This window comes from Lonchura striata, chromosome 4 (assembly GCF_046129695.1).
Source record: "Lonchura striata isolate bLonStr1 chromosome 4, bLonStr1.mat, whole genome shotgun sequence".
In the NCBI taxonomy this organism is placed as follows: Eukaryota; Metazoa; Chordata; class Aves; order Passeriformes; family Estrildidae; genus Lonchura; species Lonchura striata.
In genome coordinates this window covers 45,784,994-45,809,975 of record NC_134606.1, presented here as the reverse complement: position 1 = coordinate 45,809,975, position 24,982 = coordinate 45,784,994, and the positions used below count along the sequence as shown (strand labels likewise).

General features: G+C 52.8%; 1 protein-coding gene across 2 annotated transcripts; it reads right to left on the bottom strand.

The window, feature by feature from the left end:
• Nucleotides 1–10,941: 10,941 nt before the first annotated feature.
• Nucleotides 10,942–24,563, bottom strand: PITX2 (paired like homeodomain 2). 2 transcript variants are annotated; one of them, XM_021525522.2, is made up of 4 exons: nt 24,523–24,563; nt 22,200–22,255; nt 13,488–13,693; nt 10,942–11,648 (listed from the first exon to the last, which is right to left on the bottom strand). In XM_021525522.2, exons 2-4 carry the CDS (start codon nt 22,243–22,245, stop codon nt 11,085–11,087), a joined length of 816 nt encoding a protein of 271 aa, XP_021381197.1. In that variant the 5' UTR covers nt 22,246–22,255; nt 24,523–24,563; the 3' UTR covers nt 10,942–11,084. The 2 variants fall into 2 exon arrangements, with proteins under 2 accessions (XP_021381197.1, XP_021381196.1); XM_021525521.2 differs by lacking the exons at nt 22,200–22,255; nt 24,523–24,563 and adding an exon at nt 14,462–14,725.
• Between the last annotated feature and the right edge of the window lie 419 nt (nt 24,564–24,982).

The following is a 24,982-nucleotide window of genomic DNA, read 5'->3' as shown; positions in this document are numbered from 1 at the left end:
TTTTGAGATAGAAATTAGGGTTTTAATTTGTCAGACATATGCTGAAATGCTCTTCCTTACCAAGTTAACTGAGCATTTCACAAACACCAATGCACTTTTATCTTTACACCACATGGGAGACAATTGTTGCTCCAGTTAGGCAATTGTTGCTCAAAGGGCAGCTGAAAAAGAATGTCTGCATGGCATATGAACTACACAAGACCTTCCAGGTGCCCATCTCCTTTGGTACACACCAAGGACCTGATGAGAACATACTGAAATTCCCTCTAATCTTGCTTGTATGCCTGGTTTCCTTTCTGTGGTAGAGTACATAGGCTAACTCAACATATTTCTGACTGCTTAAAGCATTACACCAGTCTAGATGACCAGAATATGCAGTTGGATCTGAAGGTCTTGAAGCATCCGAGATCCTTCAGTCTAAACACCATCTTAGTGGCTTGACCTTGTCCATGTGCCTGAAACATGAACTAGTGCTGGTGTCCTGCATTTCACTGAGTCCAGTGCTTGTTCAGCCTATTTGCAACCTAGTTAGCTAGGCTCAGCTTCAGAACCTGCCAAATTTTAGGATGGGCCAGTAACACCATGGCCAAGGGTAGAAGGGTCCAGGAGACAGGGTGTGTCTGTCTGACCCTCTTTGCTAAAGGCAAAATATAGGGTCATTCTTCACTCCCATAGTATCCAGCAATTGTCTCGCCCTCTTGGTGTTGGGTCCTCAAACCTAACTCAGCCACCAGCTCCCTTAGGGTTTTATTGTTTGCTCACAGAAGGAGTTGGTAAGAAGAGCTCAGTTCCAGAAGATGGAGACATCCCATCCATAAACACTTCACAGAGGAATATGGGAGAGTGGGAAGCAGCTGAAAGAGGGGTTACTACTTTGCCTCCAGCCAACAGCAACTCTTGGCCACAGTCTAAAACATCAAGAACCCCTTAGGGTACCGTGTGTCCAAAATCAGTTACTACAGCAGATCCCATGGCAGTGGTTTAATCACAGAGGCCACGGAGCCAGGATTGCATATCTGATGTCATGCCTTTAGGAGTTCATCAGTGCTAGGCTGTAGCATTATATGTAGATGAGTGTCGGATATTGTCTTGGATTTCTTGCCAAGATACCAAGAACTGCTCTTTGTGATTTTATACTTTTCACTCATTTGGCTGAAGTTCATATTTCTAGCCTCAGATCACACATCTCCTAATGGACAGTGGGAGGCTTTTCTTTGTACCTCTGGGAGACCTCCGTGCTCTGAGAACAGATCCTCGAGCAGGTACATTCTCAAGCACCCTGCAGCTGAAAAAAATGGCAGGACAGAACTGGAGCATTATTTCTTGAGGCCTGTTCTAGGCTCTGCTTTTTCCTTTGCAACAGTCTGACACTCATAATCCTCTGGGGTAATCAGGATGGGCATTCTGCCCACAACACTCCACACGCTCTGCTTGTATATACATGTAAACTAAATTTTGCAGTGAAATTTATCAGAGGCCATAAAGAATAATAAAGAATAAATTCTGAGTAGCTTAATTATCTTTATAGAATCTACATTAAGACGACCAATTTATCTGGCCCATTTTCCCTCTGTGGGCTTATTTCAATTAGATTTCTTTTAAGAAAGTGAAAATGTGCCACTAAAATAAATCAGTAAAACAAAATTGCTCTGGTTACATCACCAGTGAATTAGATTCAGAATTATCACTCTTGTAGCATACCACCCCTGAGCTGACCTAGAGAGCATACAAATTTTTCTTAATGACAGCACATTGGTTTTGGTGGCACTGTATTCAATTGAGGTTTCTTCCTGCGACAGTAAGTGAACAGGACATCTCACAGGAACCTGAAATAAATTCTGTTTTCTTACTCTGAAGCTGTTTCATCTATTCTTCTTATTCATTCATTGGCTTCATTTCTCCAGCGAGAAAAGTGAAGTAAAGGAACCACTCTGTGACTTCTAATGAAACATGTTTCTAACATGCATCTGCATGGTGTCTGCTCATGCCTGCAACCTCCACACAGGGTCAGCATGGTCTTCATAGCCTAGGCAGCATGGTTTCTTCCTTCCCCCATGAAAAGCCTTCAAATAGTTCCTTTAGAGAGTTTTTCCCATTTTAAATTAATTTATTTCTATAAACATGATACATACCCTGGTTCCAAACAGCTGATTTATTTCAGTGGCCAGATCAAGTGTTTTCTTGTTGGGAATTAAACTTCCAGTTATTCTCTTTGTCCGGCTATGCAAGATTAAATGAGCCTGTCTAAGATCATAAAAAGGGAACCTGTTCCCAGTCCTTCCTCTCCAGCCTTGGAGCCTGGTCCTGATTCAGTATGTTCTGTGGGCACATGCTCCATTCCTGCTATCTTCCAGTATGAGTTGAGTTGTTCTCATCCTGTTCAAATGCCATTGTAAGCCGATGGGATTTATGTATATGCATACATGACCCATCGGATAGACAAACGTGTCACAGGTTCTGCTCCTTCCAGCACAAGGAGGAGAGCACTACACTGACCAGTGTAGGTCTGTAATATTTCCATGTAAATAATGCTTGCTTGGGTCCCCAAGCTGTGTTATTTATGTCCTCAGAGCTGCCAGCTCTACCAGAGGGAATTTGAGTGATCTCAAAGAGCAGTGCCTGGCCATCACAAGAATTAAGTACTCCATTGTCCTGGAAAGAATTGTTAGAGCTGTGCTCCAGTTTCAGAAGCCTTTCTGTTTAAAAGACAGAAAAATGCAACATATCCTGTGCCCTAGATAATTCAAAGGAAACACCCCCTAAGTTCCTGAGAACCTACAACTGTCACTTAATAAGCAATGAGGCCACTCTTAGATGTAATTAATATCCCTTTTTGTTGTGAAAAAAAGAAACCCAAACAAAATAAAACAAAACCACCCGTGTCAGTAGGAGCCAATGTTTCTGCTCTGCATCAGAGGGTGAAGTTTTAAACAGCATCTCAGGTGCATGGTCCAGTACTAAAAAAATGACCTGTGCTATAAACATCCCTTCCCAAGTTCTTTACTTACTGAGCTATAGCTGTTGACATGTAAGAATGGCTGTCGTCCTGATCGTGTCACGCCAACATTATTTGTCAAGGATGTTGCCGGTCACCCACTGATTACAAGCTAAAGTCTCTGACCTCCTGGCTCAGCCAGCAGTTACAAGTATATCAAGTAGGACAAAGGTGTCCCTTAACTTCCAAATAAACCATGAGAATAAAGCCCAACTGCCTGTTGGTGTTAACAAAACACATGGAGTATTTTTATCTCTAGCAAGCTATTTCCTATTTGTAATACTACTGAAGCCCTTTCCAAGTTTTCATTTGATGTTTCTTGCATTCATATATTTTATGTATCTTATTTTCATTTTCCAAACATATTTATTAAAAATGTTCTCAGGGTGATGGGCCTTGTGCTAGGAATGTCTGTTTTGGGAAAAGAATGCCAGAGTTGGAGGTTTTTGCCAGAAGGATGTGAAAGCTGAAGGAAATAACAATGACTGGGGCTAGAGATTTGTCACAGGGAGTTAGAACATGAAAATTTACAGTCTGACCATGAGAGAGTCCAGGCTAAAGCCATGAATTTATAGGAAGCATTGCCAAAAGCTGGATGCTATTATTTTACTCAAATTCTGTTTTGCTTCGCATGAAAAAAAAAAAAAACAACCAACCAAAAAAAAACCCTAAAAAAATTGAGAAATGCCAGAGACTTTGGCTCTGCCTATAGAAGAAAGAGGGCAGAAAAGCCACCTCAGTCTCCACTGCTCTTCCCTCACAGCTGAAGAGTGGGAAGCATGCATGACCTTCCCTGGAGAAATCATGGGAATTCAACCACCCCAAACCTCATAGGGAGAGTTTCTGCTTGCTTGGGAACTGCCTTTGCACTGAACACTGCCAGCTCAGACTCGATGACTTCAAAGGAGCACCAAACGGGCTGGCACCCACTCACACTGACATGTCGTCCCCCAGCCTGGCAAGAAATTCCTTCATTCCTTAGTTCTGCATCTACCAAAGCAGATGCAAGAGTTTTTGGCTTGGAAGGTTGAAAACTACATCGGCACAGGCTTGTAGATTCCTGCTCCTCTCCAGATAATGCAGCCTTGAAAGTGCCCATCTATGTTTTACATAAAGGAAAGGCTTTATACTCCTTTATGCTTTTATTGTCCCAGTGACCTTAATTGTTGGTGGGGTTGGTTTTTTTTTTAATTGAATGAAACAAAGGAGTTCTCTTCACTTTTGTCTTAGAACTATGAGGTCTGGATCTGCTGGAAAATTACTTGTGAGACCTCTGGATCTCTTACTTGCACAGAAGTAGCCACTTATATTTATTGCTTTACATATGGCCACAATCCAGCAAATCACTCAGGCATGTGAATAACTTTCAGCATGGAAGTAGTCCCCCGTGAGGCAGCAGGACTACTACCACACTAAATATACACATCAAGCGATGAGCTCGATGAGCTCGGCTCCGCCCTCGTGTTTTCCCGAGCGCTGCCACTTCACATACACACCCAGCAGGCCAGGGGGCTTGTTCCTCGGGTTCCTTTCCAATTGCATAAATCCCAGATGCAGATTTGAGCTGTGGGCTGCAGTGATGGCTACACGCCCATTGATCCTTGCCCGCCTCTGCCCACCGAGGCTATGCAGTACTGCGCTCCAAACAGATTAGATAGTCTTCCACTTTTCCCTTTAATCCCGGGAAAAACACGTAACGAATTTGCAGGGGGGAGCCTTGTTGAGTTTCATAGAGCCTCGCTGCAATGTATGAGCAGCTCTCCTTATCACAGGCACAGAGACACAGACCCCTCGAAGGGCGGGGGCAGCAGGGACAGCTGCGAGCCGCCCCACCTAGACTGGCCCCGGGGGATGGGGGCTCCTGCCGCCCTGGAGGATTGAGGGCCGGGCCTGTCCAGCTTCTTTTTCTCCTCGCCGGAGTTTGGAGCGAGCGAGGCGGCCCCAGCGCCCCGACGGTTGCGACCCTCGGTGGTCCCCTGTAGCTCTTCACTCTCCTCACGGATGTGAGACTGCATCCCAGGGCATGCGGACCCAGAGTTAGGACCGCAGACAGCCAGCGGGATTTAGGGGGAGAGAAAAGGGAGGAGAGGAGGGAATGGCAAATACTTCGTAGCAACGGTAAGACGTGAAGCCGAGAGCACTAAGTGCATACCAGGATTTATAGGTGGACTTTACGGGACGTTTTACTACAACCTGGGAGATTATTCATTTTTATGCATAGCCTATTACATTGCGGGGCCGCTCCAGCCGGTTAATGTTCAACGCGGGCCGGCCTTAGCGGTGGGCGCAAGCCTCGGCCGAGGAAGGGTCTGTGGCCATCGGCCTCGCTCCGCGCCCAGCTCCTCCACGGCCCCTCAGCCCTGGATCTGCGGGGGGAAACCTCGAAAAAAGGTCAAACGGCAGGAGGGACTGGAAGGCGCTCCCGCCCCTCCATTCCGATCAGGCGTGGGTTTCACCGTCTCAGTCTGTGTATGGAGGGTCCTTGCCAAAGCCTCTGGAGCATCCCTCTCATTTGCGGGCGGCGGCTAGAGAGCACAGCCCGCACAGCACTCTGTGTGCGCGCACATGTGTCTGTGTAAAATATGCACGTGTATGCAATAGATACCCGTGCGTGTATTACACGTATATGTGTGCGTGTTTGCGCGGGAGTGAACATGACACGCTTCCCCGCTGCATCCCCGCTTGGTGGGGAACCACGCTGAACTGGGGCCGGGTCTCTCCCACTCTCTTGCACACTCTTTGCACACTCTTTGCACACACACAGACACACACAGTGTTCACAAGATTCCTTCGTCAGCACCGTGCCGCGCCGCCCGGGCAGGCGGCTGACTCCAAAGTGTCTTCGTCACTGCCGGAGTGAGGCACTCGCGGCCTCCTGCTCCCGGGTGGGCTACTGGGCAGTTTGTGGCTTTTTTTTTTAAATACTCCCCCCCTCCCCCTCCTCCCTCCCCCCCCCCCCCCTTTTCTCCTAGTATTGGGTTGGCCATCAGCCGCGTCCATACCCTGCTCCCGACGGGGGTAGCCGTCCCCCCTAGCCCCGCAAATTGCGCCTCTCGCCCAAAACTCCCAGGGATGCGCCGCTGTAGAGTCGCGGCCGCGCGGGGCCTGCCGAGCCGCTCCCTGCCCGCGTGGGGTCCGGCCCAGGCTCTCGCCGAAGCGGTGCCGCGGGACCTGTCCCACCTCGGTCACGCTGCCTCCGTCCCGCGGGGCTGCAGACCGTGAGGCCCCGCTCGCACTGCCACCGCTGGGCTGCGCCGCCAGAGCTGCCGGGCACGGGCTGGTGGCGGCCCTGCGAGGTCGCGGGGCCGGGGTCAGGCCGGCGGCCACCCCGCGCCGTCACAGCCCGCCCTGCGAGAAGGCTGGCTCGGCTCGGAACCCTCTGTGGCTGCGGCAGCGCTCGCCCTGCCCCGCCTGGCTCGGCGGCGGGGAGAGCGACCAGCGCTGCCCCCTGCACTTCGGGGCGGGCCGGGGGTGGTCAGAAAGCGACCAAAGTAGCCACCCTCGTCCCCGAAATCACAGATCGACCAGACAGACGGACGTTCGTCGAGCACCGCCAGAGGGCTGGCTCCCTGCGCAGAGGCGCGGAGCACCGGCTCCGTTCTGCCCGCTCCAGTCCCGCGGATCTGCCTGGCACAAGTGGGGCCGAGGTCCGAAGAGCGGCCTCAAATGCCTTTTTTTTTTTTTTTTTTCCATTAAAAAACCCCAAAACACACATACGAAAAAAGAAAAACAACAAACCAACACCGTCCCAAACAATAAAAAAAATATTCCCTTTTCGCTTAAAATCTGCACGTTAGAGTTTATTTTATTTGTCCTCTCTTTCTCTCTTAGAAGTAGATGCAGGAGGCCGGAGAAACTAATTCCAAAATGGGTTCGCATTTTAAAAACTTCAGATTTAGCAATCAATTAGTCCGGCATTGTATGGGGCTCCGAAAGTGTAAATCCTTCCACGTTTCTGGATTATTGACTGTTACGCTCTATCGGGTGCCTAATATCCAGACCTACATATGTAATACGCGTACCAAAGCAGACATTTAGCAAGGTAAATTATATGTCCCGAAAAAGCGTGCTAGCCGCCAGTGCCGTGAGCCGGTCCCTTGTCCTCCCTCCCTGTCTTAAGCCGGCATGTGAGACCCCCCCGCCACGCCATTCGCACATCCATCCCCAACCCCATCCGCGGCGGCGGGGGAAGGCGGGCTGAAAACCTGCAAACGCCTTCGCCCCCGCTCCACAAAGAAGCATTACTGAAAGAAAAAAAATACCTCCGAAACGCGGCTTTATTGAAGAGAAAAAAACCCAACAACAAACTTTTCCCCGGGCTCAGATGTCAGGTATTTTCCAAAGGAAGTTATTTCCCTCCAAAAATGCTAATGAATGTCTAAGAAAAAAAAAAAAAGTTCTTTTATTTTATAGGTAGAAACAACTGTACAGGTATGTAAAGATCGGTATCTCGCTGCTTTGGGAAAATACACGCGGATGAACGCTCACTATTAAAAACAAAACAAGGAGAGGACAGCGGGCAGCGCAGACAATAACCAAAAGGAGATACATCTATATCTGGGCGTCATTTTGACCTTTGCGGGGCGAGGCACTCCGATATGACGGCCAGGGACTCGGGCACGCCGCCGGGGTTCAAAGTGCAGGAAGGCACCGTCCGAAAACAAAAGAACGGAGCCGGGCCGGGACACGGCCCCGGGGCGCCGGCGCGGGGAGAGGGAGCCCGGCCCTGGCTGGAAGGGGCGCGCTCCCGGCTCCGCTCTGCGGCCGCAGCTCCGATCGGGGGGTGGTGGGGGCTGCGGGGGCCAGCGGGACTGTGGATTGGGATGTGGATTGGGATGTGGATTGGGATGTGGATTGGGAGGCAGACGGCGCTGCCCGCTCGCACGCCCGGCGCGGGGGGTTGCGCAGCAGGCGGCCAGGATCGGCCTTTCCGAGGGGCGAGGGGGGTGAGAGGGGGTGTGAGCCCCTTGTCTAACCACTCTCCCCCCCGCTTCTGCAAATAGGTATTTTTCCAAATCCCCATTTCGTTGTGGCTTTTTCTCCCCCTCTTGGCGGCCTCCATTGTTCCAGGTTCACACTGCCACCGCCGATAAGGAGAAGTAAAGCCCCCGGGAAAAAAAATGAAAGAAAAGAAACCCCACCACGACCCAAGATTTTGATTTACGACCTAATCAAAACATTATATCTTTGGTCAAGTGGCGCAGAAAAATGATGACCCTCAAGGCTTCAGCTAGGGGGAGAAAGAAATTCAGACTACTCTCGGAGTGATTTATGTCCTCTCTGAGCGGTCACGTTGATTTTTCATCGTTTGAGCCATTACACAGTAGAACAAAAAACTCTGATCCAATTTTTTTTTTTTTCTTTTGTCCGGAATCGGTATATATTATTCTTCTAAATGTACGTGTGTATACTATGTGTTATAGATCTAATATTTCTCCACGCGGACACAGATTTTACATGTATATATACCGATATTTTATATGTGTATATACTTATATTTATAAAAGAAGACTATAAATAACCAAAGCCACCGAGAAGAAACGAGAGACGAAAAAAGCGTGTAAAATACCGTGCCAATACCCTCAGCGATCCGCTCGCTGATTTCCAAGCCCGTCCTGCCGAGAGGGTTTGGGCAGAAAAGCTCACTCGTTTCTTCGGCTTCCCTGATCCCCGAGAGGGGCTCCCGGGCTGCCAGCCCTTCGCCGCCGTCACCCTCAGACCTTTCGCCCGCAGCCCAGTGAGGAAGAGGAGGAGGAGGAGGAGGAGAAAGGGGACATTTTTGGCAGCCCTTGGCACTCACCCGGGTGAGGTGTTGACACGGTGCGGAAAAACCGAGGGGAGCGGCGTTGGGTCGGGGAGGCGGCGAGGCCGGACAAGCAGGGGGAGCCTCCCGCCTCCCCCCCCGTCCCAAGCACCGAGGTTCTTTCTCTCCACCGACCCCCTGGCAAGAACACACAGAGGAGAGGAAAAGAAAATACAAAGTTGCGTAAAATATTAAAATAATTTTTAAAACACCCAAACTTACAACAAAATAAGAGGGACAAGAAAGAATCTAATAAAAATGTGATGAGGAAGAAAATAAGGGGAGAAAAAAATAAAAATAAGGAGTGTTAAAAGAAAATTTAAAAATTAGTGGGGGGGAAAGTGGAGTCTGGGGTTTGCCTACGCTGCAGATTGACCTACGGGAGAGTACCCTGATTTCGTGTGGGGGAAGCATTTTCCTCGTGGGAAAGCACAGGGCGCTGACCTCTCTCCTCTCCCTCTCTTCTCTGCTCCGCTTTCCGTCTAACCGCTGGGGGGGAAGGAACCCCCTCCGCCGTGTCCGCCCACCCCCGGGCTACCTCGGCCGCTCCTCCCGACCTCACAAAGGCGCGCAACGAGCGCGCAAAGGCCGCTCAAGGATTAAGTTCGCTCTCACCACGTAGAGTTTCCTCCCTGCCGTCCCCTGCGCGCCTCGCCAGTTTACGCGCCTGCGGAATTTCTTCGTGTCTCGATATTCCCTCCGGATCCTGCGGCTGCCCACCCTCTCGGCAGCCCCTCCTCGCCCGTCCGGGGTGTGAGCCGATGGGAGGGCCGAGCAGCAATTCATCTTGATTTGTTTCAATTGTCTGGCGATGGCAAAGTTATAATCCTGTATAATTTCACGAACAAGCAGGTTGAGAATGAATGGGTCAATATTATTTGAAACAAAACACACGAGAGCACGACCTTTCCCTTCAACGACGTGTTGCAGCACGAAGTCGCAGGAAACTCGGGCTAACCTCTCACCCCCCGCGCTCCACGGGGTTGCGGTTATTTGGGCTGCTCTTTGTTTCTCTTCATGTCTGAAAGGGGGATTTGGAAATAGAAATGTAATATTACATGAAGGATCTCCCCGCGGAAGGGAGAGAAGGTGAGCGCAGGGGGCGGCAAAGGGGACAGATTATTTTGAACGGGAGCAGTTTGTTTGCAAGCTGGCTTTTAATTTTTTTTTCCCCACTCCCTTTTTTTAATGTAATAAAAGCTTCTTCCACAGCAGGACAAATTTATGCTCGAGATACAGCAGCTTTGAGGCAGGTAATTCTCGAGTCCAGCGATGTCAAATAACCCATTTGCTCGGGGCTCTGCGGGGAAATAAAAGGACCCAAGGGGTACACGTCCCATGTTTTTATAGTATGCAACGTTAGAGCGAGGGATAATTTTTTTAATGCGGAAAAAAAAGCGCCAGCATTTATTTGCATTGCAAAAGTACTACCCCGCGTTGCCAGAGAACGAGATCCAGTGTCAACTCTCAGTCAATCATTGCAGACTAGTTGCTACTGCGCAGCTAGGCTCAGTAAATAAAAAAATCCAGACAGGACTGTATGCTGTATATTTTACTCCCATGAAATAAAACACATTTTTTCATGTTTGCTGAAAAGTAAAACAATAATATTGTACGAAATGTTATACACAGGGCATGTTTTACATTGCAATATCAGAAACATCATTGCATCCACCAGAGGTACTATTCTAAAACTGATATTCACACAATTTTTTTTTAATAATTATATGTTAGAAACATACAGTGTCGCATTTAGTATATACATTCCCTTGCTCGCAAGCGAAAAAATCCTAATCGCTTCTGTGTAACATGCTTTATTTTAAAGCCTAACCTTTTAAAAACACTGTTGTGATATTACTAACAACTGCTTTTATAAAATTAATTTGACATTTCGATATATATACATCCTTTCAGTCATTTTTATGTTAACAATGCTAAACTTAAAAAATAACAAGCTTATAGTAACATTAAAATGTCATATCATATCCAGTCAAACATTTGTCCATATATATATATATATATATGTCCTTGTAACTGTTGAAATACTCTTAGTGAAAGAAAGATCTCCGAATCTGTAGGAGGTCCTTTGAAAACAAAGGAACTATCTTATTTCAGTGGTTTCCTCTTTTTTTTTTTTCCTCCTCTCTCTCTTTCTCTCTCTCTTCCTCTCTGCCTCTGATTTTTCCTCCTTTCTCTTTCTCTCTAGTGCCCATTACTTTCTAGTGAAATTCTCAGTCTCTGCGGGAAATGGGGAGGGATTCCCACGCAGTTTCCTACTTGGATGTTTCACACGGGTCTGTCCACCGCGTACTGGCAAGCGCTCAGGTTGGAAGCAGGGTTCTGCACACTGGCATAGCCAAAACTGGAGTGCTGCTTGGCTTTAAGTCTCAGACTTGCCAAGCTCGAGTTACATGTGTCCCTATAAACATACGGAGGTGTTGGAGGAGCATAAGGACAGGCTGGCGTTGGCACTGCAGAATTCAGGGAGGGATTGCTCAAGTTGTTCAAGTTATTCAGGCTGTTGAGGCTGGAGCCGGGCACCCCGGTGACTGCAGAAGGTACCATGCTTGAAGACATACTCATGGAGGATATGGAGTTTGGAGGGGAGAACATGCTCTGAGAAGACAGGGGATTGACATTCATGGAGTTGAAAAAAGGAAAGCTTTTGGTGGAGAGGGAAGCGGAGGTCAGGCCCTTGGCTGCCCAGTTGTTGTACGAGTAGCCGGGGTACATATCATCGTAGGGCTGCATGAGGCCGTTAAACTGCGGACCGAAGCCGTTTTTGCAAAGCTCGGCTTGCTGGTTCCTTTCTCTCTTTCTCCATTTGGCTCTGCGATTCTTGAACCAAACCTTTGGAAACGGGGGGAAAGGGAGGGAGGGAGATGCGCGTTAGTCAGGAGCCACCACCACCACAGCAGCCCTGTGCAGGTTCTCGGGGCAACAGCGGAGCCTGTCCGTATAGAAGTTATATATATAAAAATTTGTACTAATATATATAGATATGAATATATCTCCATATATAGATTCACCTCCTCTGTGAAGCCCTGCGCTGGGCTGGGACAGCCGAGCATCCTCGGGGCCGCTCGGGTTTAGCAAACAGATTCGTGGCCCATCATTCCACTCTCACCACGGCCCCCCACTCCCCCTCCCAAACACCCCCCTCCCACCCCCCCGCAGCCCTCCACATAATTTGTGATACTCTAATTCGCGCTACAGAGGCCAAAGCTTCCTTCTTATTCTCTCCTCTTTCTCCTGCCCCCTACCCCTTTATTTCTCTCTTGGGTTTATGCCCCCCACCCTTCTCTCTTGGCTTTTCCTATACTGAAGCCATCCAGGAAAAATACAAAAGTGCAAAAGCGAGAGTAAAACGCCTGGAAACCCGTGGAATATTTAAGGCGGTGGTACGGGAAAGGAGGGGGAAGTCAGCAACTAATAAATCCTTGCTTCAGTTTGTTAAAGCTACAAGTTCCTCTAGCTTGAAAGCTTCCAGAACCGAAAACCACTTTCTAAACAAACATGTTTGACTGCTCTATGGGGGGGGGGGGGGGGGAGGGGGGCAGGGGGGGGAAGAAAGAAGAAAAAAAAAGGAAAAAAAAGTCACCATTTAACAACGTGCTAAATGTGATCTAAGGGACCCTCCCCGCGCAGACAATGGGAAAAGCGTGTCCTTTCCCAATCCACATCTGGGTGTCTGACCCGTCGGGCAGCCGCCAGCAGCCGCCTTACCATGTGTATTGAAACCACCCCGGGGTGTTTGTGGTAACCCCCACCCTGGTCAAGCTGGGCGGCGGCCGCCCGGGCACCACTGGGACGGGCTCTTCCGGAGGCACCGCGCGGACCGATACAAAAACCTCCGTGGAAGCCGCTCCGTGACCGACAGCGCTCCGTGCTTCGAAGACACTGGGCTCGGCCGGGCCCCGTTCCCTCTGCGCGGCTGCCCCGGCGACAACACCGCCAGCCCGGGGCTGAGAGCCGGCCCCGCTCGCTGCCGCCCCCGGTTCTCACTGTCTCGCTTTCCTCAAGCGACCTCGGGGAGAGGATTTATGTGGGATTTACGAAAATCTGAAGGTTCGACCCGTTTATAGGCTTCATTTTGTGTGTCTGTGTTGGGGTTTGTAGGTTTTTTGGGGTTTTTGTTTTTTGGGGTTTTTTTTTGCCCCCAGCGCGGTGTTTGCAGGAGAGTAGGATCCGGCCGCGGTATCTCTGCAGCGCCGCGATGGTCCCATAAATCTCAGAGGGGGGTAGAGGGTGGAGAGAAACGCTCGTCGAATTGTGAAACCCAAAGAAATAGAAAATGCAAGGAAGGGCACGTTGGGAGTGCCTCGGAGTTAAGCAAAAGCTCTTGTGTATTTTACATCTTTTTCTCATTAGAGACAGCGCAGGTTGCAGCCTGTTCCAAGTTGCTTTCTTGGCTAATGTTTTTATTAGCGTTTCGATCAAAAGGAGAGGGACGCTTTGCACGGTGAGGGCGAAACGTGCAGCAAACCATATTTCAGAGACACACAGAGAGATCCCAATCTGTCTTGCTTTGTCCGAAATGTCCTGCTCTGCCCTGCTTTTGTGCAAAGGCTCTGGAGTTTACGCACAAGCCGAAATCGAAAGCAGCTACAAACATTTCAGCCCTCCTTCCCTTTCCCAACCCACCCTGATCCCCGCTGCTCCGAGCCGGAGTGCCGTATCAGGACTTACCCTAACCCTGGCCTCGGTGAGGTTGGTCCAGACGGCGATCTCCTCTCGGGTGGACATGTCCGGGTAGCGATTCCGCTGGAAGGTGGCCTCCAGCTCCTGCAACTGCTGGCTGGTGAAGTGAGTCCGCTGCCGCCGCTGCCTCTTCTTCTTGGAGGGGTCCTCGGGCCCCGCATCCTCATTCTTGCTTTGTTGGCTCTTATCCTTTTCTGTAAGTGGGGGAAACAAACAAACAAAAAAAAAAAAAACCAAACAAAACAAAACAAAAAAAAAAAAAAAAAAAAAGAAAAAAAAGAAAAAAAAAAACAAGGCGGAAAAGGAGGGCGCCTCAGCCTCCTCAACCTCCTCTCCAGCGGCTGGGGAAAAGCGTGTCCCCAGCGCTGCTGGATCCCGCAGACTGCCCCGAACGCGACTCGATGCTGTAATGATTAACCCGTGCCGGCCTCCCGCCGCTGCGGCTCCTCCGCACTCCGCGGGCACCCACGGGCGGCTCCTCCCGGTAGAGCAGCCACCGCCGGGGCAGCGGGACGGAGCCGCCTCTCCGTATGCAAGCTTTCTGCCTATGTGCATCCATATTATTCTCCCGTCTGCATACACCAAATTCGTTTTATTGGCTTACCTACACCCGTGTTATTCGCCCGCCTGCAACAATATTCTTTGTCCATATATACCCGTATTTGTCCGTCTGTATCGGGATTACTCCCCATGAAATCCCACGTTATTTGCCGATCTGTATTCATGTAACTCGCCTATACATGCTACTCGCCTATCCTTACATTTATCGTTATCTTCCTCTACGCCAACACACAGACACCACACGCGAAAAACCACGAAACACGTCTCGGCTCGGGTGCGGGACGCTCCCGGGCAGAGGGGCGGCGGCGCATCGCGGTCCGCGGGCAGCCAGCCGGGCCGGAGCAGGACAGGGCTGCGGGGAGCCCGTCGGGCTGGGGTCCCTGCCTCTCACCCCCTCTTACCTGCGGCCTCGGGGCTGGAGGTGTCGGAGATGGTGTGCACCTCCAGCCGGTGCTTGGCAGACTCCAGGGAGGAGCGCGCCTGCCCCGGCGCCAGCGCCGTCGCCATGGCCAGCGCGGGCTGGTGGTGATGGCAGGATGATGAAGAGGAGGAGGAGGAGGAGGAAGGTGAGGAGGAGCACAGCTTATTCCCGGCTCCCAGGCGCTCCAGGCTTAACGGGTCCTTCATGCAGTTCATCGGCAAAAGGACGCCAAAGTCTACGTGCGCGCCTGGGGGGTCGATAGGAGAAGGTGTGCGTGTATCTGTAGGTGTCGGTACGTGTAGGAGGGTCCGCGCAGCGCCCCCTCCGCGGACGCGGAGCAGCCCCGCGGCTCCGGGGGTCAGGGCTGCCGGCCGGGGAGCCGCTCCGGGGCGAGCGACGTTCGACTAGAGCCCGGGAGGCACGGCGAGCCTCGAAGCCCCCGCCGCCCGGGGGGGCGAGGCGGCGGCGACAGGAGAGCGGGCGAGTCCGGTCCTGTAAGAGCCGTCACGGCGACACGGCAGCTCCCCGGCCGGCGGCCCCCGGCCTGCCGCGGGGCTCCGCGGGGCGGGGGCGGCGAGGCGCGGCGGCGCTCCGCGGGGCGCTCCTCTCCGCTGCCCGCGCATGGACCCGCGCCGCGGCCGGCCCCGCACCGCATCAGCTCAGCCGCTTCCCTCTTGGCCTGACATCTTAAACCGGCGGCGGCCTTCCCCGCGCCGCACGTCACCCGCCCCACCCCGCCCCGCCCCCGCCCCGCCCCTCCGCCGCCCGCCCCGCCCCGCCCCGCGCGCCCCGCGCCGCCCCCCGCGCTCTCCCGGCGATGGGCACACCGCCCCCCAAAAACCTCCGCCGGTGTGCCCCGCCGGGGTACCCGCGCCTGGACAGCCTGGCCTCCGCCGCCGGCTCACGGGGCACCCCTTCGGACCGGCTCCGAGCGCGTTCGCTCCGCACCTCGCCGGACTCCCGGACCTGCGGGAGTGAGGAGCGGGGTGCTCGGTACTGCCAGAGCCGCTGTAGTAGGATGGGGCAAAGCCCGATTCCCTCCTCATGGAGGAGGTGGAAAATAAGCGGGACGGGAGCGTGGCTTGTTAGACGGCAGACCTTGTGCCGGTAACAGTGACAATTAAACGCAAGCGACAACAGTCTCCCCTCTGCGACACAGCTACGGAAAGCTCCGCACCGCGCTCAGAAGCCCCCGAACTCTTCTAGTCCCCGCACTCGCCGGCTTTCTGCCCTTCCTCTGCGCGCACTAAAGGCGGAGTACACGGGGGGAAAATTATTTCCTTGGTTCCGCCATTCCCACCCCTTCCCTGCAACCAGGTTCCCAAAACCTAGTCCCCAAGGAGGCTTTTTCACTCCAGTTTTACCACTTACTTGCACAGTAATCCTCGGGACCATTCCTCATTCTCGGCGTGGACCCGGAGGGACCATCCCACGCCCCCGGGGTGCCCGGAGCAGCCCAAGAACCCGAGCCCACGCAAGCCGTTCACAGAACTTGACCAAGTCCCACAGCGGACCGGCGCCCGCACACAAACTTCTCAAACCCCTCTCCGAGGTTTGGGGACTGGATTTGACCCTTCGCCCGGGCAGCGGCAGCAGAGGGACGGGCTACACTGTCCCGCAATCGCCACTCGTGGGACCGCTTATGGCGCCTGAATGAGGCTGCTGTGGACCCGTGTCTCGCAGGAAGGAGGTGCGGGGCTTTTTCACGCGCGTCTAAGGCAGGGACAGGTTGCCCTACCATGCTGGCCAGGTCCTCCTGGGGCCGAGGAATTCCGTCCCTGAGCCCTAGCCCGCAGAGCCGACACTGGCCCAGAGGAGCTGTGGCCGTCTTGGGGATGGGGATTCCGAAGTAGCCCAGGAGCAGGAAACGCAGGTCTGCGTCTCTGTCTTCATTCTATCTGGCTGGTTACTGGTATTCAAAAGTTACTGAAAGCTTCCTCTTGATGTGGCCCACACCCACATCCCAGCGCCCAAACTTTTCTGTGTCCCATTCCCATCCCGTCCGCCGCACCCCACCCCCACCTTCCTCAAGGGTCTTCCTTAGTCGCTGATTCTCGTTCGAGGTACGTATCATCCATCGCAATCTTAGTTATCGCTAAATTATACATATTACTTTCGCAGCCTGTTAGTAAAGAAGGTTAAATTAATTTACATTCTGCTCATTATCTGGTGTTTAAATGACGTGTTTTTATCCCTGAGATTTGGCAAAGAATCTCTTTCCTCAGACCCCACAGCGTTTCGATGGAGACAATGCTCTTACATTTGTAGTGGATTTTAATCTGATAAGACTCTAATTTGCTTAAGACTTTTAAATAGGGGGTTTAAAATGATTCTAGCCATTTTCTTATTGAATTTCCTCTAATTCCCCCAAGATCATAAAGTATATGTGTAAAGTAAATATTTCCTCCCTTTGCACCGGCAGCAGATGACCTATAACTAAGTCAATATGAATCCAGCTCCATTCTGCACAATTTGTTTACCAATCATATCCCAGTTTCTTCTTAACCTCTCGCTACCTCTGTGGTCCCGCACCTAGAACCGCCCCCCGGCCTTTCGCCATGGCAGGACCGTGCCAAAATCGCGGGCAGGGGGCTGCCCCAGCCCCGGCCAAGCGGGCGCGGCCTCGGCCTCTCAGCGAGGGGCACCTGGGAGGGGGCGCTTCCCTCTCGAGCCCCACGTCGAGGTGAAAACAAGTGTGCAAAGCCCTGAGGAGGGGGAGCCAGAGGGAGAGGTGATACGGAGGTATCTCCTCCTTCCCCCCCCCCTTTTTTTTTTTTTTTTTTTTTTTTTTTTTTTTTTTTCAGACGGGGTAATGCATCCCTGTCTTGAAGGACATCCATCACCTTTTTTTTTTTTTTTTTTTTTGGCATTAATTTATTTTTAGTCGTTTTGAGGCAATGCTGGCTTCTTCCGCCGCGACTCAAAGCGAAAAGTCGCTCCCGCGTGCGGGGCGCAGAGCGCTTGTTACGCGCTTTCTGCCCTTGCAGGGCGAGCGCCGGTGCCCGCCGGTGCCCGCCAGCCCAGCCTCGCTGTCTCGGGACATTTGACGGGGCAGGCCGCCCCTGGAGCGTTTCCCCAGAGAACGGGGACAGGAGGAGGAGGGCCCGGCCACCTCACCGCCCTATCGCATCTTCCCTAGCTCCAGCCCCGCGTCCCACAGCCATAGGCGTGACAGACCCTCCAGCCGTCCTCGCGCCCTGAAAAGGAGTGCACAACACTGGCCCGGGCTCCGGCAGCCCAAAGGGAGAGGCTGTCGGCATTTCCTTACGTGCCTTTGATTAAAACTCCCCCATCCCGGGCAGGAGGAGAGCTACCACACAGCATTAGTTGTCATGGTGACCATAAATCACGTAAATCCAAAAATACCCACCTATAATCTGAGATGAAGCTTTTATTTCCCAAGTGAAATAATATTTTAAAAGCTGTCAGCCAACCGAAAAACAACCTAATTGTAGTCACCCAGGTAATATATTAGCGGTAAAGGTTTCAATTAAAATGTCAAGTGTTTTTTAATTTTTTTTTTTTTTTTTTTTCTGGTGGAAGTTCCCATCGCCTCTCGGGTTCGGGTGCTGGCCACGAAGTCGCCCCCGCCAGCTCACTCGCGTACCGACTATCTGCGCCTGCTGCGTGTGGCTGCCATCACCAAAGAAAACCCCAAAACTATTTTGTGAATTGCTCTCTTTCCTTTTAGCCCTGAGCTGCAGGGCTCATCGGGGACGCCTACGAAAATGGAGAATCAGGGATGCTCCCCGCTCCGCATCACCTTTTTAATTTCATGGGAGTTTTCGTGTGTTTTTTCCTCTGTTTGTTAGGTTGGTTGATTGGATTTTTTTTTGTGTGTGTGTGTGTGTGTGTGTGTGCGGGTTTTTTTTGTTTGTTTGTTTGTTTGTTTTTTTTTTTTCACTTTTTCCACACTGTTATTTGAGTTTATTTGGGATGTCCGGTGCCCGCCCCGGTGCGGCAATCGGGAGGGCCGAGAGCAGGGCCGGGAGCTGAGCGGCTCTGCTGGGGATGCCAGGGGGTGGCTAGACCTCCTGCGGGTATTTATTTTCCCACTTTTCCTTTATCGCCTCACGAGATCTTTGTTTCTAGGCGTAATACTCCCCTAAATGGATAAATTGGTTCTTATGTAGAGCCTCCAACTAGTCCTGTTGTCTTTTACCTTTGGCTTGTTGTCTTTCGCCTATCTCGGATTACCGGATATTCTCCTCGATGAAGAGCCATTAATTACCCATTCAGTCAATATTAGGAAGACTACAGAGCTTTTTACATAGGATTAAGAAGACATCAGATTGTTCCGTTAGTGTATTCCTACTCACGAAAAAGCTTTCGTTATACATTTAGTTTTCCCTGGAGTGAGGCTAACAACTGCTGCATATATTATTCTCAGGCGCCAACAGCGGAGGGGGAAAATTCTATAAGCAAAGCGCAAGAAATAACTTCTAATTTGCGCTTGGGGGGGGGTGTGGGACGGGGCGCGCACCTTCCGAGGAGCCGCGCAGGGCCAGCGCACCAGCGAAGTGCTTGCGCCCTGGACAGGGAACATCCAGGCTCCACGGCTCGAGTCACACAATTGCGGGGACAAATTTGGCCACGCTATGTGAAGGGGAGGGTGCCGCTCGGCTCTGCCTGGCGGCCCAGAGGCGACAGCGATGCTCCGGCTCCGCCTCAGCCCCCCCGCGCTCGCTCCCTCCCGCAGGGGCAGAGCCTGCGCGCCCACTTCTTCCCGGGGCTCAAAAAAGGCACCGCCGACCTTTGCTTTGCACGCTGCAGCGTCTTCAGCCCGTCTGAATGGAAAGCTGAGTCAGCGTTAGGTTTTTAAATTTTTGTTTTAAAAAGAATGTTCAGCTAGGGAATATTAAGACAAATTTTCTTTTTTTTTTCTTTTTTTTTCTTTTTTTTTTAGCTATAGTGTTTAAACAATCAATTTGGAATGCTGAATGACGATATAATACGGAATGTAATTTCAACGTTTTATGCTGGAAGCTGCTGTTTTCAGCAATACCCAGATTATCGATATCGATTACAGGGAAGGATTCCTTAAGTAGAATTCACAGATCTAACAAATCATATAGATTATATATATACACACGTACACACAAATACCTTAAGCATCCTTTCGCTCTGCATAAAAATTACTCAAACAAAACCACCACCGACAATCATTTACAAGTGCCGAAGCATGCGCTGAAGTTCAGCAATTTTCCTGTCTCTCTGAAGAAATCTGACACCCGGCGGGCTGCGTTTGACACTCTAGGCTGCAATAATATTTTCATACTTCCCCATTTTCCTTTCCTCAGCACGGCCACGGACTCGTTTCTTCTGGAGCACCCTCCCCTCTGCACCCCATTCCCCACGGGAACCCGGCGTGCCGTGTAGTTTTGGAGGGTCTCCTACTGAATTTCGTTTCCTCCTTTCGCAGAACCATCGATTTGACAAAACAGTCGCATGTTTTGCTATTACTGCCCGTGGTTCTAGTTAGCGATCATTCTCCTCATGGGCACCGATGGTGCCTATCTAGCCAAATTACCTCACCGCCCTCATAATTTCCAAAGCTGAAATGTGATAGAGAGGGGTCCCCAGTCACCTCTGTTTCCTTGCCCACCTCCCCGCAGCCATCCCCAAGGATCAGAAATTTTGCAAACAAAATCGTCCTTACGGTCAGGCAAAACAAAAATCAACGAGTACCGTGCGGGTTTAAGCAAATCAAAGCCAAGACCAAACAAACCCCTCCGGTATCACGATAAACCACCCGTGATTTCTACGGTTTACAGCAAGTCGCCCGAGCAGCTCAGGGCGTCTCAGGACTTGCCATTATCCGTCGCACAGAGGCAGGGACTGAGGAGCACACAGGGTTCATCCCCATATCTGTAGGAATATATTCCCATATCTTCACGGATATATCCGTATCCGAGGTCGTCGCGCTTCCCTTCCCCGTAAATGGGAGCATTTTAATGGTCAGGCAACACCTCGTTGCTTCTTGGGCTCGGACGAATGTTTTAATTAATGGCATTAAAGGTGTTTAGATAGCAATTTCCCCTGCAGCCCGGCGAGTAAAAAAAAGACCGGCTGGTACGGTAACAAGGCAGGAAATTTTGCGTGTACTACAATAATCCAGGTTCATAATTGATGTTTAAGAAAATAACCATTTGTTTCTCGGCAGAGGAAGTTAAAGTTACCGTGTCAGGGAGCATATGTGGATATTACTTTTATAAATACTTAGTTGAATAAAGCTGACTTGGAAGGGCTCATAAATTTATTATATCAGAAAGGTCCCCACTTTCCCATTAGATCGTGCTAGGGGCTTTGATTAAGACCACCTGTTCATCGGGAAGAAAAGGCAGGGGAGGGTAAAAAGGCCTTTCTTATTTGCAAACCATATATAAAGCAATGTCACCCTTCCTTTCCACGTTATTTAACAATTATTACTGGGCGAGGGAAAAAGTGCCAGACTCTGGTAAAGCCTGTTTGTGCACAATTTAATATCGTGTATGTTTCCGGGATTAAAAATTATCGGTTTGTAATACTTTGGCGTTTGGAATTACCCCGGATTTTGCTCGCTAACCTTCCTTTAGCCTGTGCGTTCCTTCTTCTAGGGGTTTTGATGTCCAGCTAGCAAATCCTGTTTGAAGTCCCCGGGGGCGGGTGGATTCGAGAAGGGGACGTGGCCTGTCCTGAAATCATTGGATGTTATTTGAGAAATAGCGAGCTGTTTGGCCAAACAGGGTTAATACAGTATTCTTACAAGGAAGTGTTTAACCACGGGACCAGGAATACGTGCATTATTAATTCACTCTAGTTTCCTGTATTATTAATTCAGGTTAATGTATTTTATTTAAACAAAATTACGTTTATCTTGGATTAAACAGTCTCTCGAAATACAGAGCGCTTGTTTTCTTCTTTGTAATATGTTTGCATTGCTGTTTTTCTTTACCACCCCTCGGGCTCGCCTGTCAGACCCCCTGAAAAGGGCATGGGAAGAGAGACAGGAGCTCGCTCTACTGCAGACGGGGCGCTGTGGGGGTGCCTACCTCTGGGGGCAGGAGAGGGCTGGCAGCTTGTTTACGGGCGAGGGGGTGGTGTCAAAAAATAGAAAATAAAAATAAATACGAGAGCGACGCTGCGGGTGTCTAAACGGCGCGCTGACAGCGATGCTTTTTTTGGGGGACGCGCGCTGGCGGCGGGAGCCGGTGCGCGGCCGCAGCCGCGGGGGTGCGCGCTCCCCTTTCGCCTTTCCCTGCCCTCTCCCGCGGCCGCGCACCTCCGGGCGCAAGCGGCGCCCAGCGCGCCGCGGGCGGGCAGCAGAGGGCGCCCTGGCGCCGCGCAGGCGGGCCCGACGCGCCGCCGCCGCCGCCGCCGCCCCGCAGCGCGCCCGCGGAGCGGCCGCCGCGAGTCCCTGGCGCTGGGGGCGGCCGCCCGGACACCGTGCTGCCGGCGGGCTCCGTGCGGCCCTCCAGCGCCCCTCGCTCATCTCCCCATTTAGGTGTCCACCTTCGGAATAAAGACGCTCGACGGCGGCGGGCTGCGCGCCTGGGGACGGGGACACGGTGGGGGGTGCAGGGGAGAGGTAACTGGGTGGGTGGGTGGTCAGCGCCCGACGCTGCGCAGCGCTTCGCGGAGGTGACGCCGCTTCCCCGCCTGGCTGCACACCCGCGCACCGCTCCGCACGGCAGCGGGGCCGCTGTGCCTCTGGCCCGGCGGGCGGTGGTGTCTCTTACCTAGCTGAACACAGGCGGAGACAAGTTTGCGGCAGTTGGACTCCATTACCCGTTATCTGCAAAAGATGAATTGTTTTAAAACAATTACTTTGGGATTGAAGAGTACGTGCAAAAACCCGAAACACAGCCGCCCCGCGAGCTACGTCGCAACGACGGTCGGGCTGGATCGCGCACATTTCTCCAGCGATACGCGCATTGTCCCCTCTCCTTGCCTCAGCCTCAGGTCCCACCAAAGTCACACCACAGGACAGGCGCAAACACCCGTGGCTGTTCCCCAGCCCGTCGAACCCTCTGGCCTCCCCGCACCTCTAGTTATTTGGGCACGCGGAGGAGTGTCCTAATCTCGTCGCCGTGCTCAGCCGCGGGTCAGGCCGATCCCGGTGGCAGGGGTGCCGCAGGACAGTAGGTACCAGCAGCCGCTCCCCCACGGCGGCGGAAGTTGCGCGGCAGCGGCTGCGCCTCCGCGCTCCCCGGCCACCACCGCCGCCTCCCTCTATCTGAGAGGTCGGGCAGTAAAATCACAGGATTAGTGCCTGATTGAGATGTCTGTTCGTGAGATATTACAAAATTCATTATCACAGCTCTCTACTAACTCGATATGAAGTAACACAGATGGGATTTTATTAGTCCAGGCTTCAAATGTTTACTTATGATAATTTCGAGGGAAATTTGCATGTCACCATCATTTCGGTAATCTTTCTTCTTCTTCTTCGCTTCTTTTTTAATGTCTGGACCGGGCGCATTATTAGCTGGTGCTTAGAAATCCGGCAGCCTGGAGCCGAGGCATGTTCGGGATCAGCAGCACCAGACACAGCACCCACCGAGAAAGCCTTGGGGGGCTCCGGCCTTTACACCATCCACCGGGCAAGCAGGATAAGGCCGTGAAAAAAGGGGAGGAAAGAGGGGAAATAAAAAAAAAATTATAAAAATAAGGGAAAAAAAAAAGGGTAAAGGGAAAAAGGAAACGGGAAGGTGCGGTTATATCGGGATTCCTCGTGGTCGTGTCGTGACATGGTGATTTATATTCCCAGATGAACGACGCCAGGGAGGAACTCCACTCCCTCCAGCAGCCGGGCCTAGCACACGAGCAGTGCCTAAATTAATCGGGAAGTCTTTTAAGAGAACCTCAATTCTTCGCCGATGGTCCTTATTTCGGGATCGGTCTCCGTCAAGATTAGTCCTGCGTGACAAATGCCCTCCCCCGCGGCCTGCCTCTGAGATTGATTTATCTCACGAGTGGAGACACACGGCTCCCCCCACGCACACGCCCCGACACCGAGGGGAAGTTTTTCCTCTCTACTGAAATGCCGGTCTCCTCGGAGAAAAGTGCCTTTCTCGAATGGATTATTATTATTCTTTCCTCACTCGTATTGCTCCTTCCCTTTCTCCTCTCCGTATCTCTTAATTTTCGTTGCAAGGCACATCGCAGCACGGGGCCAAGTGGAGCGTTTTCCTATTGTCTCCAGCCCGGCGACACGAAAGCAACTCCACTTGCTTTTGCACTTCCCTTTCTCCGAGTACTCAGATTTAAATACCACCGTACCTCTGCGCGCCCACAGCCGCAGCAAACGCACCAGCCGTGCGACCTTGCCTTTCTCCACGGCCGGGCCCTCTAGCAGCAACCTGCTCGGAGCAACTGCAGGGCGCGGACAGGAAAGCGGAGTCACACGGGATTATATTTCTTTTCTTTATAGGTATCTATCACTGTTCTTTCGAGGAAAAAAAAAAAAAAATCCATAATCCCCAAAAAACTGGAGTCGCCTGGCAAGGATCGCACCGCCCGAAATGCTGTGGTCCGTGATTTTGGCGGGAGGTTTTCCGCCAGAGGCCCGCGGCCGCTGGCTCTCAAACGAAAGGGGGGTTCCGTGCGGGGCCTAGCCCTCCGCGGTGCCCGCGGGGCAGCCGTGCCCCGCCGTTCTCTCGCTGGCGATGCCGGTGGGGGACGCCGCAGCCGGCTCGGCAGACCCGCCCGCATCGCTTTCGGGCAGCCCGAGCCCGTGCCGGCGCCGCTGCCGCTCCCCTCCCGGTCCGCGTCTCCGCGGCAGGAAGGCGCTGCCTGCGCGGCCGGTTCCTCGGCGCCCGCCCCGCCGGGGAAGCGGGACCAGCACGGCGGGCAAACGGCGCGGGGGCGGCGCTGCTTCCCCCACCGACAGCGCTGCGGGACGGGCCGCAGCCGCCCGGGAGGACATCAGCAATCCGAGCCCGCAAGACCCTGCCCGGCCGGCCCGCGGTCCCGCTGCTCCTCCCGGGGTCCGCAGAGCCTGGACCTGCCGGGTAGCCCCTCGCCCGTCCCGCCGATACCCCCCGAGCCTCCCGCACTCACCGGGGCCGGTTGCGTTGCCCGCCCCGCTCTCTCGCTGCTGGTGCCTGTGGCTGGCGGGGGCGGCGGGGCCGCGCCGGGCTCCTGCGCTGGCTGCGGGGCCGCGGAGCCGCCGCTGGCTCCCTCCTTCCCCGGCCCTCCCGCGCCCCCGCCCCGCCCCGCCCGCCTCCCCGGGCCCTGACGTCACACAGGCTCCGCCGAGCGCTCCCCGCCGCCGCGGGGCCGGGCCGGGCCGGGCCGGGCCGGGGCGGGCGGCTCAGCGGCTCTCCGCGGGCACGGGCGCAGCGGCGGCGGTGGCAGCCCCCGTCCGCGGAGGGGGCAGGGGGCAGGAGGAAGGACAAAAGTCGGCGGAGGCGGCGCGGCGGCGGGCTAGGTAGCCAGAGGAAAACCGAGGTGAGCGAGGACGGCCGTGGCCTCTCCGCGCCCGCGCAGGGCGCGCCCTGCTCCGCCCGGCTGGGGAGGG